General features: G+C 61.2%; 1 protein-coding gene across 1 annotated transcript; it reads left to right on the forward strand.

The window, feature by feature from the left end:
- Positions 1-818: 818 nt before the first annotated feature.
- Positions 819-15969, forward strand: JRK (Jrk helix-turn-helix protein). The gene is made up of 2 exons (XM_022555428.3): positions 819-873; positions 3790-15969. Exon 2 carries the CDS (start codon positions 4157-4159, stop codon positions 5741-5743), a length of 1587 nt encoding a protein of 528 aa, XP_022411136.2. The 5' UTR covers positions 819-873; positions 3790-4156; the 3' UTR covers positions 5744-15969.
- Positions 15970-18075: the final 2106 nt, after the last annotated feature.

Below are 18075 nucleotides of genomic sequence, written 5' to 3' on the forward strand. Positions count from 1 at the left end.
TGACACAAGCCTTACGGAGCTAAAAATCAAGGTGTCCACAGAGCTGTTTCCTTCTGCAGGCTCTTTTCCGTCTCCTGCAGGCCCTGCATTTCTTGGCTGGTGGCCCCTTCCTCCATCTTCTAGGTGCACACTCCATCCTGCGGCTTCTGTCACATCTTTTCTGCATCCTCACATCCTTCTCCGGCTCTGTGCCTCCTTCCTCCCTCTTATGAGGACCCTGTGATGACACCGGGCCCATCCTCATAATCGGGATAATCTCCCATCTCAAAAATCGTAACGCAATTGCATCTGCAAAGTCCCTGATGCCATGTGAGGTGACCCAGTCACCGGTTCTGGGGATTCGAGCTTGGACGTCCTCTGCCCCCCATGCAAAATACATTCACCCCATCCGAAGGTCCCCCAAATCTCAACTCATTACAGCATCAACTCAAGTCTGAATCTCATCCAAGTCTCCCCAGCTCAGAAATTTTAAATCTTATCATCCAAATCATCTAAATTAGGGGTGGATGAGGCCAGAGAGGAGGAAAACAGCGTTGGTCGGTGGACTTCGCAAAGGGAGGGGCTCAAGCACTGCCCTCCTTCATCAGAAACGTCCCCACTCGAGGCCTCCCGGCTGGGGGCGCCGGGCCCACCCTACCCTGCTGCCACCCCTGCCCAGGACAAGAGGCCCCGCCTTTTCGGCCCAGAGATGCACCCATCTCCGAACCCGAGCCTATGGTCACCGCGCGCCCGCCGCTACCCGCGGAGACACAGAAACGCCGAGTCCCCCGGGCCGCCTAGAGCGTCCCGGAAGTGGCTGGGGGAAGGCGGAGCGGCGCGGACCGGCGGGGGGCGGGGCGTTTCCGGCCGGCGGTGGCGGCTCGTGGTCAGCAGGTGAGTGGTGTCCAGGCTTGCGGGGGCGCAGGGCGGGGCCCGGGGCCGAGCTGCTGGTGCGGAGCCTCCCCCGGGCCCCCGAAACCGATCTGGTCTCTCCGCAGCCTCCCTCCGAGCCTGGCCGGGGCTTCCCCCCGAGGAAGGACCAGCCCCCGAGGTCCCTTCGCCAGGAAGGAGCCGGCCTGAGACCTGGCTGCTTTCTTTTCTTTTTGGTTTTTGCCTTTCTGCCCCAGACGTGGCCCCCGGCGTTAGAAACGCTGTCAAAACAAGCCTCTCCCCTAACCCGAGCCGTCCCCCTGCTTCGGGCTGCCCACGGCCCCGCACCTGCGCCCACGAAGGAGGGGTCTGCGTGGGTAACTGCCCGCCTCCCCTCTCTGCAGGGTGCGCACCCCCACGTCCGCCCCTGACCCAGGACCCCTCCCCATTCCCTCTTGCCCCTCAAGACTTAATCCAGCCCTTCTTCGGGCCGGAACACTTGTGTCCGGAGTATTTTTCTGATAGTCGCCCCGCTCCCCACACACGCCCTTGCACACTACTGGCTACTGCCGAGGAAACGTGGTTTCTCACATCCTCCTCCTAAATTCCTCAGGCTCTCTTCTAAGGAAGAGCGTCTCCCCGCCTACAGGAAGGGGCAGAATGCAGGTGGTGCCCCACTCTTCTCTCTCCTGCCCCAACTCTGCCCCTGTGGCCCAAGAGGGTATCAGTGGCAAGGCTTAAAACCGTTTTAATTTTTTGGCCGTGTTGTTTCCTTTTGGTTTAAGAAATTGTTTCAGAAGTAATATCTGAATTTCACTTTTAAAGGAAGTTTTTGTCTCTCCAGCGGGACCGGTGTTTCCATCTCCCTTGTATCAGGCTCAGACGTGAGGAAGCGTCCACAGTGAGCCCGTGTCTGGCGCTGAGCCTCCTCCCGGTGCCACGTCTGGCCCTTCCTCCTGCCTTTTGTGCTTAGAGTCAGTCCCTCGCAAGTGACCGGGGGTCCCCTATTTCCTCCTGGTTTTTATGGTGGTTTTATATTAAATGTTTCCTTAAGGATGGATTATGGCCTTTAGTTCCCTCTGCTCTCCACAGGGCCAAGCAGTGCACAGTCACACTGTCCCCCAGTAAATATTGCGTTAGCCGAAAAGGTCGTTCGGGATTTTCCCTAGCATCTTATGGAAAAACCTGAACAAACTTTATAGCCAACCCAATAGAATGAACTTAGGTCCCAGCAGGCCCAGCACCCACACTTTGCAGACCAAGAGACTGACTCAGAAGGGTTAAAGGACGTACCTTGGGCTGGCTGCTGACATGCCTAGGATTTGTCTTTGGGACTCTTGCTACATCTGAATAAACTTCATTTCTGTTGAGCTGTGGTCTCAAGGGGCTACCTTTTTATGTTGCACACGTGAGTAGTCCTGCGGCCTCACCCATGGCGTGAAGTTGGACAGAGCCGAGTGTGAGGGTTTGGGAGGGAGGTGAGGTGGGAGTTGCTGCCTTTCCACGCTGGGACCTGGCGACGGATGCTGTCAGCTGCCTGTGGTGCTGCCTCGGTGACTGGCAGTCCCTCCCGGGTGCGAGGGAAGCCAGGGGACACAGCTGGCCGGGAGGGAGAAGACAGGACTCGTGGCAGACACGCCACACGGCCCGAGCAGACCAGCCAGGGCTGGTCAGTGTGGGGATAACAGCTCTTCACTCCTCAGGGGCTGGAAGAAGCTGGCATTTTACCAGGTGACGTGTGACAGGGCTGTGATTCTCAGAGGCTGCCCACGTCAGCCAGGACCATCTGCTAAGTCCTACATGTCTGCTCCACGGAGCAGGGAGGGGTGGGGGTGGGGGGCGTTTGGGGAAATTGTCATAAAGGGATGGACATGACCAGCTGGAAGGGACTGTAATGACCCAGATCTTTATGAGGATGAAAGGTAGGTGATGATGAAAGACAAGTTAGACCAGAGCTGTGGGGTTTATATAAGTCACTTTCCTTTATGTTCTCTTACTAGCTTTAACCAAAGACGTGTATGTCAACTTAAACACAAAGTTTACTACTTACAAGGATACGTAACTGATGCAGGAAGACCACCCTGCTCCCAGCGGGGCCAGAAGACAGTTCTCGTATTTTTGTTTCCAGCATGAATTAATAATTTATTCATAGAGTGTTCTCGATCAACAAGTATTCAGGAAGCCCGCTCTGGCCTGGCCCTTTCCAGTGTCCTGTGTGTGTGTAAGGGAGGGAGGGTGCGTGTGAGTGTTTGCACGCTCACGTGTGACTGTGCGTCCAGAGGCATCCTTGGCGTCTGAGCATGTCGCTGTGGGGACCAGTAGCTGAGAGACTGGCAGCCCCTCTGGGAGGAGCCCGAGGCCTACCAAGGCCTGGTTTTCTAGAAGCAGTTTGGGGCCTGCTGTCAAAGAGAGGGTTTGAGGGGACCTTGTTTCAGAAGAGGTTTGCAGGTTCCTCAGCCCCGGAAGTCTAGAGGAATCCCTGCCCCCTGCAGCACCTCCATCCCCTGCCTCGGCCGCCCTCAAAGGAACAAGGGCTTTGTGAAGGTGGATAGGTCAGGTGGGCCGAGAGCAGCTACAGCGGGAAGGTTGGTTCTGGAGGTGGGACGTGGCTCTGAGGTCGCTCAGTGCCTATGGCTTCCTTGCTTCGTCCAGTGGCATCGCCCTTGGCGTTTTTCCCGGGAGGCCAGGTTGCTTCCAAGAGAGCCACTTTCAATTTGGAGCCGTAGCGAGCGACTCAGAGGTCACTGTGGAAGCTGAGAAGTGCCAGTGTGCCCAGCGCGCCAGGCAGCCCCCCTCCGCCGGGCAGGCCTCTTCCCTGCGCCACCTGCCGGCCAGCTCGCGTGTTCATCGCCTCCACGACACCGTCCCCTGCCGCTCCCCAGCACGTCGAAAGTAACGGGCTCCGTAAAGTTATTCTTTCTTCCCCCTTTTGCTTTCCAGCTGCTAAAGCACGATGTGCGTGAGAGAGGCGCCCACGGCTCAGACGGTGAAATCTCGATTTGCCGGAAACCAGTTCCCGGGGCCCCTTTACCCTCCGGTCCGTGCTTGAAGGGAGAAGCTGCCACCGTCCCTGCAGAGAAGGCTGGAGGTTCCAGCCGTGGAAGCCTCGGGTGGCTGACGCTCGTCCCCCCTGCAGAGAGGGCCGGGAAGCTGCCTGAGCCTGGAAGAGGCCTTGGCTTGTGGTGGGCCCGTATCAGTATCAGCAGGACGCCAGTGGGCGAGGGTGTTGGGAGGGGAGGGAGGGTTGGAAAGTCCTCCAGTACTGGCTCAGGTGCGACCCCTGTCGGCCGGGACGAGCCCCCTCCTCATGGCCTCCAAGCCGGCTGCCGGGAGGAGCCTGGGGGAGAAGCGCAAGAGGGTGGTGCTGACCCTGAAGGAGAAGATGGACATCTGCCGGCGCCTGGAGAAGGGAGAGAGCAGGAAGGCGCTGATGCAGGAGTACAACGTGGGCATGTCCACCCTGTACGACATCAGGGCCCACAAGGCCCAGCTGCTCCGCTTCTTTGCCAACTCCGACTCGGACAAGGCCCTGGCGCACCGGCGCACGCTGCACACGCCCAAGCTCGAGCACCTGGACCGCGTGCTGTACGAGTGGTTCCTGGTGAAGCGTGCCGAGGGCGTGCCCGTCTCGGGCCCCATGCTCATTGAAAAGGCCAAGGACTTATACGAGCAGATGCAGCTGACCGAGCCCTGCGTGTTTTCTGGCGGCTGGCTCTGGCGTTTTAAGGCCAGACACGGCATCAAGAAGCTGGACGCGTCCAGCGAGAAACAGGCGGCCGACCACCAGGCTGCAGAGCAGTTCTGCGGCTTCTTCCGGAGCTTAACCGCCGAGCACGGCCTGTCTCCTGAGCAGGTGTACAACGCCGATGAGACCGGCCTCTTCTGGCGCAGCTCGCCCAGTCCCAGCCCGGAGGGCGGGGCGGTGCCCGGCCCCAAGCAGAACAAGGACAGGCTGAGCGTCCTCATGTGCGCCAACGCCACGGGCTCCCACAGGATCAAACCCTTGGTGGTCGGGAAATGCGGTGGCCCCAAGGCGGTCCAGGGCATCCAGCACCTGCCTGTCGCGTACAAGGCCCAAGGTAACGCGTGGGTGGACAAGGAGATTTTTACTGACTGGTTCCATCACATCTTTGTGCCCGCGGTGAAGGAGCACTTCCGAGCTGTGGCTCTGCCCGAAGACAGCAAGGCCATCCTCCTGCTGGACGGCTCCCGCGCCCACCCGCGGGAGGCCGAGTTGGTTTCGGAGAACATTTTCACCATCTTCCTGCCCGCCAGCGTCACCTCCCTGATCCAGCCCATGGACCAGGGCATTCGCAGGGATTTCATGAGGAACTTCGTCACCCCTCGCGGCACGCTGCAGGCCTTCACCCCCCGCTGCAGTGTGCGCGATGCCGTGCTCGACGTGGCCTGTGCCTGGAACGCGGTTCCGGGCGCCGTTTTCAGCCGGGCCTGGAGGAAGCTGTGGCCCGAGGTCACGCTCGTCGAAGGCTCGTCTTCAGAGGAGGAGCCCGAGCGCCTCAGGACGAAGCCTCCCGACCAGACCTTCGTGCACATCCCCGGGCTCGGGGGAGGCGCCCCGGCCCGCCTTGGGAGCGCGGCCACGGGGAGTCCCGAGCTGGCCGAGGAGGGGGTGGGTGACGAGGCGGCCTGGGAACAGGCGGCTGCATCCTTCGACGCTGTGGTGCGCTTTGCGGAGGGGCAGCCCTGCTTCTCGGCACAGGAGGTTGGCCAGCTGCGCGCGCTGCGCTCCGTGTTCGGCAGGCGGCAGCAGGCACAGCGGCGCAGGGCCCTCAGGGCCGCCGTCAAGCTCGAGGCGCCCTGGGAGCACGCTGGGCCTCGCGGCGCCCCGCCTCGCTCCCCTCTGCCCGGCTCGTCCACAGCGGGTGAGGCCTGAGGCAGCAGGGCCCGACCTGCGGTCTCAGGGGTCACGTCCCTCAGGACGGCCCGCCCCGTCGGGGTTTTGCCGTGTGGCCTGTCGTGCCACATGGGCGCCAGGGGGGTCTTCCTGAAGGGCCCACCCAGACCCAAAACGTACCGGAGCCTCCGGTGGCTGGAAGCCAGCCTCATGTTCTCTGGCTGAGCCTTGCTGTGTCCGAGGGTGGAGATGTCTCTCTGTCCAGGTGGGGAAGAGCCGCCTTCAGCCGACCAATGGTGGTACCCGATGCCACTTGACCGGGCTGGCACTTCCTGTGGCCCACCGCTCCCCTCCTCCAGGACTCAGTCTGCTGGTCTGGGGGCCGGCCCTGAGTCGGGCAGGTCACCGAGGGCGGGACTCAATAGAATAAGAGTCGGTGTGGCCCCTGCCTGTGGCTCTACAGGCCACACGTCCCCCTTCAGTCGTGAGCTCACGTAGCAGCACAAGTCTCTCAGAGTTTCTCCATGTTGCCAGCACATCCCGCCTCTCAGGCTCAGACCCCAAGATGCAGCAGGCTGCACGCCTACTTGATGTGGTAGAATTGCTCCGTTAAAGCCAGCAGGAGCGGGCGGCTGGGCCCGTCACCTCAACGTGGGGCCACAGGGCACTGCCAGTGTTTCGAGCATCTTGGCTCCGAGTCCAACCTACAGGCCTCATCCCCCATAATTTCACATTTACAGTCTCTGCATTAATAAACTTTGACCAGATGTTCAGAAATTAGCCTTAGGCGATATAACAAAAACAGTAAAGCACGCAGCTGAGCTGTCTAGCAGGATTTGAACTCCTGTTTTCAGCTGTGGAAAGCTGGCTGTGCTGGTGGTCTCGCAAAGGCCAGTCGCGGGATGGCGCGGCTGTGTTTCCTGTGTTGCAGCTGATTCCCAGCCTCTCTGTCATGTCGCTCGTCAGCACAGCCGTAGGACAGCCCGTTATTGGCCGTGGTCGCCCTCTTCGAATGTACGTGAAATGGGTGTGCTTTTCTGTGCTCTTTTCACTGCTTCGCCTTCAGTTGCATCCCCTTCTTGGGTAGCAGAATCGGCACGTAGTTTTCATTCCTGTGTTTGTTGCGTGCCGAGAGCCCTCCGTGAGAGCCGAGGAGAGCTGAGGGCTTGCTTCGCAGTCGGCTTCTCTGGTGTTTCTACATCTTTCCCAGCAGCGAGGTGGCAGTCACGGCCGGCCCGGCGCTGCTCTAGTGCGGTGGCAGTCACGGCCGGCCCGGCGCTGCTCTGTGGACCGTGCGTTTCCTGCTTTAAATGCGGGTATGAAGATTGTGAAACAAGCACAGATCGTTTTCACAGTGTCGTTGCTGATTCTTTGGGCCAGATTGCCTCCTGCTGTGTTGTCACATCGGTTTCCTTCCCGTGTGTGGGGCGACGTCTGTGCACCGTGTACTTCTGTGCCACTTTTGGACTCCTGTGCGTCCCCTGTGTGGTTGAATTGCAGCTGCTTGAGGTGTTGACAGGGTTAGATGTCAGGGGTGGCAGCGTGGAGATGGACGGACACGCGGAGAAGCTCCCTCCCCACTGTCAGCCCCTCGACCCCAGCCCAGCGGTTCTGGAGTAGCGGGACTGTGCTGGGGGGGGGACGGCCCCCCGTGGGTGCTGTGTCCCCACCAGTCTGTAGACCCCAGGCCAGACTCCTGTCCTGCCCTCACAACCTGCCCCCATCCTGGCTGTGTTGTGGCGATCAATGAGCACTCATCACCGACCAGCTGAGGGAGTCTGTCCTCCTTCCAGGACCAGACACGCCCCCTGTGCTGCGTTGTTCTTCAGGGGCAGGACTCGGCCCTGCCTGCTTCCCTCTCCCCTAACGAGCCGGCACGCCCCCTCCTCATGGCCTCAGTGCTGGAGATCCTGGGCGGTGCGAGGTTTCTCGGGGTGCAGCGTGAGGTGCGCGTGCCCAGGGAGGACCGGAGCCCGGCGGCGCCCAGCCGCCCATGGGTGCCCCCGCCTCTGCCCCGCCCCCGAGTGCCCACCCCTGGGGCTTTGCTCTTCACTCACCATCCAGTTTCTGAGAGGCTCAAGGGGTCAGAATGTTCTGGTCTCAGAATCTTTCCTAAACAGTCTTAGGGGGCCCCACTGGACTGGGTGCGAAATCGGAGCCGGGTGGGAAGGCCGCCTCATCCGCCCGTGCATCGGCCCCTCCGTCTCCTCTCCTGAAGCCCCCGGGGGCAGTGGGGTCTCCGTCCCGCTGGCAGAGCCTCTTCCAGGCCCCCTGCTCACCCTGCAGGGGCAGCGAGCTCAGGCACAGCGCGAGTGGTGCATACTCCTCCCGCCCCAGGCAGGCAGCACCGGTGCCCTGGGATAAGCCCAGGAGTCGTCCCTGTCGGGACTCGGCGGGCCCCTTCCGGTCTGTTTGCCCACCTTGACCTTCCCCCTTCTCGGTGGTCAAAACGACTTGGCAGACCCCGAGCTGGGAGGAAGCTGCCTGTGGCCGCACCGTGTCCTCAGCCTCTCCTTCCCTCCGCGGGAGGAATCGGGGCGTCCCCGGAGCTGGACGGGCAGCAGGTGTCACCCCTGCCTGTGGTGGATAAGGGACCGTTCCTGGGCACTGCCCGCAGCGCCGGGATCCAGGGAGAGGAGACCAGAGTCTGCTGGGAGGCCTGGGACCCCCGACTCAGGACAGGCAGCCTCCGCCGGGGTTGCTCCTTGCCTGAGCCTGGCCAAGCAAAGGCTGGACTCGCAGGTTGTAGATGGAATTCAGGCATCTGCCAGGGGGCTGGGTGGGTCGGTGGTCCTTCACAGTCTCTTTTGCTTTGGATCCGCTGCCTGCAGTGCCTGCTCCCCAGTGCTGGGGGGTCTTCAGGCGCCCCAGGTTAGACCCACGGTGTGGGAGGTCCTGGAGGTCCTCCAGTTGGGGAAGGCTGAGCCTGCGTAGGGGTCTGGGGTGAACTGCCCCGCCTCACCAGTGTTTCCTGCGGGGGGGTGGCGGTGCGGGGGGAGGCAGTGAGGCCCTGCCCTGGGCGTGTCCATGTGGTAGCACTCACACCTCTGGTGAGCCAGGTGGTGGGGTGGGGGGTTGGAGGGGGGGTGGGTGGACGGCAGATGAATGAAGAAAGGAAGGCAGGCAGTCGCAGCCTCTGCTTGGACCTTTTTTGGCCAGGATTACCCAGGTCGGAAGGCAGAGCCCTTTGGAGGCAGCTCGGGGCCACCGTAGCCAGATGTTTCTGGAGGGATGGAGGTCGGCGGCAGGGACACACGCTGCTTCTGTTCCTGGGAGGCTGTGGCACAGCGGCAGCAGAATTTTGGTCAAACAGGACCTGCCTGGGCAGCCCCAGGAAGGAGGCATCCACAGGCACCAGCTTCAGTGGGTTTTCTTGGTTCGTAAACGTGCTTCTGTTTCATCCATGCGTAGCGTTGCTCAGCGCCTGCTGTGTGCTGGGCATTGGGCTCAGCTTGAGGCCAGAGGGTGGTCAGACAAAGTCCCTGTCCTGCTTCCAGGGAACACAGGTCTCCCGAGAAGGGCTGCTGGGGCGGCCGCCCTGTCCGGCAGTTGCGTTCCCGGGTCGCAGCCGCTATGTCTGTGAGGACGCGGGGCAGGTTGCTGAGGGGAGCCCAGGTTGTGTGTGAGGGTGCTTCACCTGCGTGGCAGGCCCGGGAGGCCTGGATTGCTGCCCCTTCCACCTACCACTCAGCTCCGGAAGCAGGGCTGTCACTCACCCCCAGCCCCAGAGCTGTGCGCAGAGGTTCTTCCCGGGGAGGAGCGGGCCGTGGGACTGAGCTCCTGGCCCCTCTGCTAAGGAGCTGACTTGGTTTGCTGCAGAGTGTGGAGAAGTGCAAGTCTGAGGCTGCTCTCAGAAACCGGATGTCGTGGAGAAAGGCCAGTGGGAGGAGGTTGATAGATGTACTGGTGATGCAGGCTAAACTGTAGGCTGTCTGTGGGTCAGGGAAAAAATCTCAAGCACTGAGCTCAGTATCGATTCCTTCAAAGGAGCCAAATTTGACTGGATTGGTCTGAGAAGCAGCGTACACCCAGGGCGTTGTTAAAAACAACAGAGCAGCCGGCCAGCTGTGAGTGGAACTTAACAGCTGGCTGTGGGCAGGGGCCACACAGAGCTTTGGCAAAACCACTGCCATGGGGTGGTAGGTGGGCGGAGTGGGGGCCTGCTGGAGGCCGCACCCCTGAGAAGGAGCATGGGGGCTCCGTCAGGGGCTGCAGGGGAGCCACTGAGGTGACCCAGCCAGCCAAACATGAAACAAACAGATCACAAGTCCCAGTTTGGGGTGACCAGTACCCGGAGCTGGTGGATATATGTCCTAAAAGGATCCGTTTCCAACCAAACATTATGAACATGCAAAGAAACAGGAAAATACGGCCACATACCATATTGTTACCAAAAAGCAGGCAAAGGACACTGCCTCAGGGAGTGAGATGTTGGATTTAACAGGAAAAGACTTCCAATTGGCCTTTACAAATGTGGTCAGAGAACAAAAGGAAACCATTATTAAAGAAGTAAAGGGGGAAAAAAGAAAGGAAGGTATCAAGTAGAGAGTATCTATAAAAAGATTATAAACAAAAAGTTATTTTAAAAAACCTGGAGGGACTTCCCTGGCGGTCCAGTGGTTAGGACTCCACGCTTCCACTGCAGGGAGCACGGGTTCGATCCTTGGTCGGGGAGCTAAGATCCCACATGCCGCGGGGCGTGGTCAAAAAACAAACACACCCTGCTTCTGTGACCATCTTATTTTTATTTTTTTGCAGTACGCGGGCCTCTTACTGTTGTGGCCTCTACCGTTGCGGAGCACAGGCTCTGGACGCGCAGGCTCTGGACGCACAGGCTCAGCGGCCATGGCTCACGGGCCCAGCCACTCCGCGGCATATGGGATCTTCCCGGACCGGGGCACGAACCCGTGTCCCCTGCATCAGCAGGCGGACTCCCAACCACTGCGCCACCAGGGAAGCCCTTCTGTGACCATCTTAAAGGAAACTCAGCTATCTTAATTAAGAATAGACAGATGACACCTTAATACAAGTATTAAAAAAAAAAAACAAAAAAACATTCCTCTTTAAAAAAAAAAACACCCATGGAAATTCCAGAGTCGAAAAGTACAACAGATGAAAAATTCACTGGAAGGGCTGTACAGTAGATGTGAACTAACAGAAGAATTAGCGATCTTGATAGCGCTCGAGATTGATAGATGATGCCATTCAAAGAACAGGATGGAAAGAACGAAGAAGATGGATGGTCTCAGAGCCACGTGGGACAGTCTCACCCACTGCCCAGAAAGGAAGGCCGAGGCGGGAGTAGAAGCCTGGTCCTCCGTCGTGGTTGGAGGTCGTGGCTCTGGGCCCTCAGCCCTCCCGAGCCACCGCTGCTGCCTGCCGCCTCTCCTACCCAACCGGGCCTACGGGGGGCACAGGCCTTCGCGGGTGGACGTTGGGCCTGTCCCCGTGACGGCCCCATTTCACGGAGGGGTCCTGAGGCCTGCCCCAGACCGCAGACTTCCCGCTGTGTGACGCCCGGTCAGTGTGGTCACCGCTGTGGACTTTGGGCAGGAGGGGATTCTTGGGCAGTGCCGGAAGGGTGGGCTGGATACCCCAGGCTCAGTGGGGGAATGGCCACATCCCTCTGACACGTGAGCAGGCACAAAAAGCCCATCGCTACCGCAAAAAAAAAAAAAAAAAAAAAAAAAAAGGCAAGAAACAATCAGGCAAAAATAATTGGGCTTCCCTGGTGGCGCAGTGGTTGGGAGTCCGCCTGCCGATGCAGGGGACACGGGTTCGTGCCCCGGTCCGGGAGGATCCCACATGCCGCGGAGCGGCTGGGCCCGTGAGCCATGGCCACTGAGCCTGCACGTCCGGAGCCCGTGCTCTGCAACGGGAGAGGCCACAGCAGTGAGAGGCCCGCGTACCGCAGAAAAAAAAAAAAAAAAAAAAGCCCATTGCGCTGGCCAGGGCCCAGGAACTGGGCTCTGGAAGCGAGTCTTGCTTCTTGTCGTGAGCAGCCCCAGTGAGAAGAGGAGCCAGAGGCCCAGTGGGGTGGGGGCCCCAGCGTAGCTCCTGGGGTCTGGGTTTCACTGGCTGCCCCCAGCCCCTGGCAGAAGCCAGGCTGTGAGGTGTGGTTGTCACCCCTCTGACACAGCCTCTCCAGGGACGGTCTTCCAGCCTGGGGCCAAGGAGTGTGTGGATGTGGAAACTGCAGGGGGTTGTGGCACCCTCACAGACCCTTCCAGACCAAGGGCCTGGTCACACGCTGAGCCCTTTGTTCTGTCTTCAAGGTCTGCACAGTGCCCTCTGCTGGGCTCATGAGGGAGTGTAGGTGGCCCCAGCCTAGAGGCTTGAAGGAGCTGGAAGGTTCCTGATCAGCCAGGACTCAGGGATCTGCTGTGCTTGGCCTGGGTGAACCCTGACCCTGGTCGCACGCTGAGCCCTGGCCCTGGTCCCACGCTGAGCTCTAATCCTGGTCCCACGCTGAGCCCTGGCCCTGGTCCCACGCTGAGCCCTGACCCTGGTCCCACGCTGAGCCCTGGCCCTGGTCCCACGCTGAGCCCTGACCCTGGTCCCGCACTGAGCCCTGGCCCTGGTCCTGGTCCCACGCTGAGCCCTGACCCTGGTCCCACGCTGAGCCCTCAGCCTGGCCCCCATGTTCCCTTAGCTCATAAGGAGGGCAAAACCAGGGAGCCTGGAGCCCTGTGTAGGTTTCACTCCTCTCCTGGGGGAAGGCAAGAGCCTTTGCCGACCTCCTCCCTCCTCCCCCACATGTGACTCAGTGCTCTCTGTGGTCACAACGCTCCCCCTCCTCCGCCTCTGCCCCAACTCCAGGTGCACTGCGGTCCCAGGTCCTGGGTGACAGTCTCCCGGGGGTGGAGAGTGACTGTGAAGCTGACTCACTGCACGGCGGGGGAGGTGCGAGTGTCAGAGCTGGGCTCGCCCAAATGCAGACCCCAGCTGGTCCAGGCGGCTCCTGGGGGAGCATCAGGGCTGCGCCAGGCCCTGGTCATCTGGTGGGCAGGCGCACACAGGGACCAGAGCCGAGACCCTTCCAGCCAGCCCCATTCGCAGAGACCATGGGGCTTGGGGGCCCAGCAGCCAGCTGCCCTGCCTCTGCCCCTCCCTCTCCAGGGACCTGGGCTCTGGCCCCTCCCAGTCACGAGCTGGGGCCAGTGGCCTCTGGCTGCAGAAGTCAGGCTGTAGGCTTTGCCGTGGGGAGGGCCCCAGAGAGCCCGCGGGGGGCATCCTGCAGGGGCGGGGAACCTCCTTCTCTGTCCAGCCTGGCCCTGTGCTCACTCAGATGCAGGTCCCACCTCCACAGGCCCGCAGACAGACACCAGTGTAGCCCAGGGGCTGGGAGTCACAGGCTGAGAGAGCTTCCCAGGGGGACAGTGGGAGGCCAGAAGAGGCCTGTGAGAGCAAAAGGCCAGTGTCCTGGAGGAGGTGGGACCTTCCTGTTGGGGGCCCCTCTGCCAGGCTGTGGTGTCCGGACTGCAGTGGGGAACCTCTGAAGGTGGGGATTGGGGGACAGAGGTGTGAGGAGTGAGGGGCTGGGGAGCGGGTGATGGGCAGGGCCTGCGCCCTTGTTCCCCAAGGCTTCGGTGTGAGCTCAGGCCTCCAGACACCGAGACACTGGCCACCACGAGAGTGGGCGGGGCCTCACTGCAGTGGAGAAGACGGACACCGGCTTTTATGTCTGGACCTGGAAGGAGTGGGAGCCTGTGCCCGGCCTTCCCGCATCCCTGCAGTTCCCCAACAAGGCCTGGAGGTGGCCCTGCTCCCCACTTCCAGATCAGGACCCCACGGAGCAAGGGTGAGGTGGCCCTGGGTCCAGGTCCCGACCCTGTATCCTCCAGGCTCGCCTCCACCTCTCCGCCACAAGCAGCGTACCCGCAGCCTGGCCAACAGCTAGTGGGAGGCTGAGGCCCCACTGGCAGCAGACGGAGAAACGGAACAGGAGGGTGAGAGAGGGCGGGGGGTAGGGGGCAGCCGGAAGAGGGGTCTAAGGAGGGATCTGTTAGCTTAGGAAGCAGCTTGGGCCCCAGGATGCTCCTCTGAGAAGGGGGCTCAGCTGCGGTTTCCAGCGAGTGGGCATCTGTTCCCTCATTTTATTAATAACGCAGAACAGTGGTGTCACTGGGCTCTCCGTGAGCCAGCCACTCCACTGACCGATTCTTCCTAATTGCGAAAAAGGAGTCTAGGTGTCCTCGGGAGGCTCTGCAGCGGATTCCACGAGGCCTTGAGTTGCCGCCGTCCACTAGACGCGGGCGTCTGGGCTGCCCCGCCATCCTAGAAGGGGGGCCCAGCCAGCAGGCGCGGTGACCTCGGCATTGAGGCTCAGGCCTGGTGGTCCTGGGCCTCCAGAGAGATACTGCTGGGCACCAGGCTGGCAAAGCAGCCTGGGCCGGGGGTGGGCAGCTGCGGCTACGCCCCAGCTGGAGACCTGGATGAGACCATGGGGCGGCAGCTAAGGGTGAGAGCTTGCGGCGCCAGCCGGCCCAGTTCAGTGCCCGTCTCCTTGCCTCCTGCGGCCCTGCTGTCAGCTCCACTCCAAGCAGCATTGGTCCTCGTTCAGCGGTTTGTCACTGAGAGGACTGAAGGTCGGACGTCAGAACACAAAATGGGTATTTCCGCAAACGCTTCGAAGTTCACCACCCGCCTCAGCTCTGGTTCTCACAGGAAGGGACTTTCTTCTTTAGTGACAGAAAGGTCCTCCCAGCTTGTTTGCAAGAACAGGGGCTGGAAGCCACGCTCTGTTGAGGGCAAGCACAGTGCTCCCCGCGCCCTGCCCCGGGTCTGCGCGCGGCCCACGCTGCGGGTGCATCTGATCTGTCCAACAAAGCGGAATCTTCCAGACACTTGACGACAGGGCCTCGCCCGACCACTGGGTCACAGCTGTCATCCCACGATTCAGACACCTCTTGGAGACTCTCCTGGGGGGCTGGAGATGGGGCCACCTGGACAGAGAGCCGCCCACTGCCCCCAGAGGGCAAAGTTGTCCTTACAGGAAGCAACGGTCTGGAGCTGGACGGTGAGCTCCTTTTCTCCAATTAGGAAGGTGGGCTCAAGTGCGTGGCCACAACGAGCACGACTGGAACTTGAGCCCAGGTCTGCCTCCCTCAAGGCCCTCTTCATCAGTGAAGCGCACCGCCAGCCAGAGGGCAGGCGGGTCAGGGTGGTCGTGTGGACGGTGAAGGTGGTGATGGTGATGTTGATGGCTGTGCTGGGAATGACGGTGGGATGCGGTGGTTACGGAGGGTGGAGAGGAGATGGCGGGACACGGTGACAGTGGTGATGGTTGTATGTATTGTGCGCAGTGGAGGTGGTGGCTTTGACGGTGGTGACAGGAGTGATGGGGGGTGGAGAGGACGGTGGGGCTGGGGACGGTTGATGGTGGAGGTCACGGTTATGATGGGGGGTGTAGCAGAGGTGACAGTAATAGTGGATGAGGACGAGGATGCTGGCGATGGGGGTGCTATGGTCTGGGTGTTCGTTTAACTGCTGAAATCCTAACCCCTAAGGTGATGGTACTTGGAGGTGGGGCTTTGAGAGGTGGTCAGGTTATGAGGGTGGAGCCTTGCTTTGGGTTAATGCCCTTAAAAAAGAGACCCCAGAGAGCCCCCTCGCCCCTTCCGTCACCTGAGGACACAGTGAGGTCTGCAGTCCACAACCAAGAAGAGGGCTTTCACCAGAACCCTACCACCCTGGCACCCTGACCTTGGATTTCCTGCCTCCAGAACGGTGCGAAGTCAGTTTCTGTTGTTCGCGAGTCCCCCCGTCGGTGGTATTCTGTTCGGAGCAGCCCGGGTGGAGGCAGGCAGGGATGAAGGTGGCGTGGTGGCAAGGGTGCTGGTGCTGAAAGTGGGGCAGTGAGGAGCTCGTGGTGATGGTGGTCATGGTGGTTTTAACGGTGGTGGTGATGTTGGGGATGGTGGGTGCTGTGGATTGGATTGTGTTCCCCTGCCCAGGGTCATGTGACGAAGCCCTAACCCCCGCAGGACAGTGTTTGGAGATAGGGCGTTGAGGAGGTAATTATGGTGAGAGGAGGTCATGAGAGTGGGGCGCTAAGCTGATAGGACTAATGCCTGTATCCGAAGAGGGTGATCGCTCTCAGTTTCTCTCTTTCTCGCAAGCCAAGAAAAGGCCCTGTGAGAACACTTCAAGAAGACAGCCATCTACTAGCCAAGAGAGCTCTCTCCAGAAACCTAATGGGCTGCCACCCGTATATTGGACCTCCCAGCCTCCAGAACTCTGAGAAATAAATGTCTGTTGTTTAAGCCACCCGGTCTGTGGTATTTTGTTGCAGGGTTCTGAGCTGACTGAGACAGTGGGGATGGTGAGGGTGATGGTGGTGAGGGTGATGGTGTGACAGTGGTGATGGTGGTGATGGTGACGATGGTGGTGATGACGGTGTGACAGTGGTGATGGTGACGGTGGTGATGACGGTGTGACAGTGGTGATGGTGACGATGGTGGTGATGACGGTGTGACAGTGGTGATGGTGACGATGGTGGTGATGACGGTGTGACAGTGGTGATGGTGACGATGGTGGTGATGACGGTGTGACAGTGGTGATGGTGACGATGGTGGTGATGACGGTGTGACAGTGGTGATGGTGATGATGGTGGTGATGATGGTGGTGGAGGGGGTGGCGGTGGCCATGGAGGAAGTGGTGTGACAACGATTACACAACTTGCAAGTGGGACACTCAGAATTCAGAGCCTGGACCGTGGGCCGTGGGTGTCACTTGAGTGCCTCTTGCTGAGGGTGGCATGGGGGAACACAGGTGGCACGTGACCCTGCAGGCCTGCCTGGGACGGCCCTCCAGGATACCACCTCCCGCCTCCCCAGGCTCACTCTCGTCTCGCCAGGGGAGACACCTAGATCCTGTGGGCTCCTGACGCGGCATTTTATGGTTATTTAGAAAAATGCGGCGCCTGCCCAGTTCGACGAATGTGGCTTCCTTGTGTAAATGGAGGGCCCATTTCCACTTGGCTGCCCCCGGCAGGGGCTGGGGTAGCAGGAGATGGACGGCTCCCCAAGCTGCCCCTGCCCATGGAAGTGGGTGGTAGGCGGTAAGTTGCTGGGTGACAGGCCGGCTCAGATAGGTCCTGGGACCGAGCTGGGCTGGGAGGAGGGCCTGGGAGGGAGGGCAGTGTGTGGGAGTCCTGACTCTGCAGGGGAGAGGCCAGTGTCTAGGGGTGTCTCAACTCCTCCCCGAGGCTCCCCAGTCTCTTCCCCAACCCGGTGTGAGGGAGCCAAGCCCCCGAGCCCCACCTGTTGTGGGTACACAGGGCCCTGGGGACAGCCTGGTTCTGGGATGGGCAGTGCCGTCAGGGCGGAGAGCGCGGAGCAGCCCCCAGTCGGTCTCAGTGTCCCCCACCCTCTCCAGGAGGAGGGGTGTTTGGGGCCGTTACCGGAGTGGACCTGCGGGCCTGCGGATGCCTGCTGGGGGCTGGGCCGGGGGTCTGTGGAAAGGCCCCCGTTTCTCAGCGCAGGGCCCTGAAACCTCACCCCGACCTCCGGGCTGGGGCTCAGACCTCTGCCCCCAGAGGCCGCATCCAGGCCTCCCCGCCAGCTCTCCTCTCTGCCCCGTGGTTTGCCCCGCAGCCCTAGAGGCGGTGCACACCGGAGGGCCTGGCGTCCTTCTGGGTGGACAAGGACAGGGCTGACAAAGACCACCGTCTGCAGGAGGGCTGAGGGGCCGGGCCAGTGGGCACCAGGCCTGGATTCAGAGACCGGACAGAGGGAGAGAACGAGGGAGGGGTGGTGGGAGAGCACCAGGCGGGGACCCAGGCAGGAGGGGAGCAGAGGGCAGGGGCGGCCGTGGGTCTGGGCAAGTGGGCCATGGCGGGGAGGGCCCTGGAGCCCACCCCTGCCTCCGCCCGAAACCTGAGGGGTCCCAGAGGCTCCTCACCTCCAGCTGAGGTGCCAAGGGCGGCACCTCCAGGGAGGACACCTGTCCACAGGGCAGTCGTGGGCCAGCACCAGCACGGGGCGGGGCGAGCCTGCTTCCAGAGGTGGTGGGCAGCGCCGACCCCCAGGACGGCTGGCTCTACCCTTCCTCGCTCTGAGGCCCAACCCGGCCTGAGCCTGCGGCCCCCCAGCCCTGGTGCCGGGCCTTCTCTTAGGGGCCCGTCCCCTGACGTGCTGCCCCGCCCCCGCCCCCGCCCCAGGGCCTGACGCCCAGTCTGCGTGGCCAGGGAGGAGTGAGGGTGTGTTTAGAAGAATCCATGAAGTGGAGTGAGGGCAGGGACACCCATGGCAGTCTGGGCTGTGCACCCAGCTCCTCGGCCATCTCAGGCGATTCCTGACTCTTGGGACGTCACAGTCTCCCGAGCCAGCCCGTGGTTAACAGCCGGCTGGAGCTCAGCCAGGGGAGGG

This window comes from Delphinapterus leucas, chromosome 17 (assembly GCF_059928025.1).
Source record: "Delphinapterus leucas isolate spDelLeu-1000000601 "Yukka" chromosome 17, BTC_Dleu_Yukka2, whole genome shotgun sequence".
NCBI lineage: Eukaryota > Metazoa > Chordata > Mammalia > Artiodactyla > Monodontidae > Delphinapterus > Delphinapterus leucas.

Coding starts and splice junctions, on each gene's coding strand:
- JRK (XM_022555428.3), top strand. CDS start 4,157: ATGGCCTCCAAGCCGGCTGCCGGGAGGAGCCTGGGGGAGAAGCGCAAG.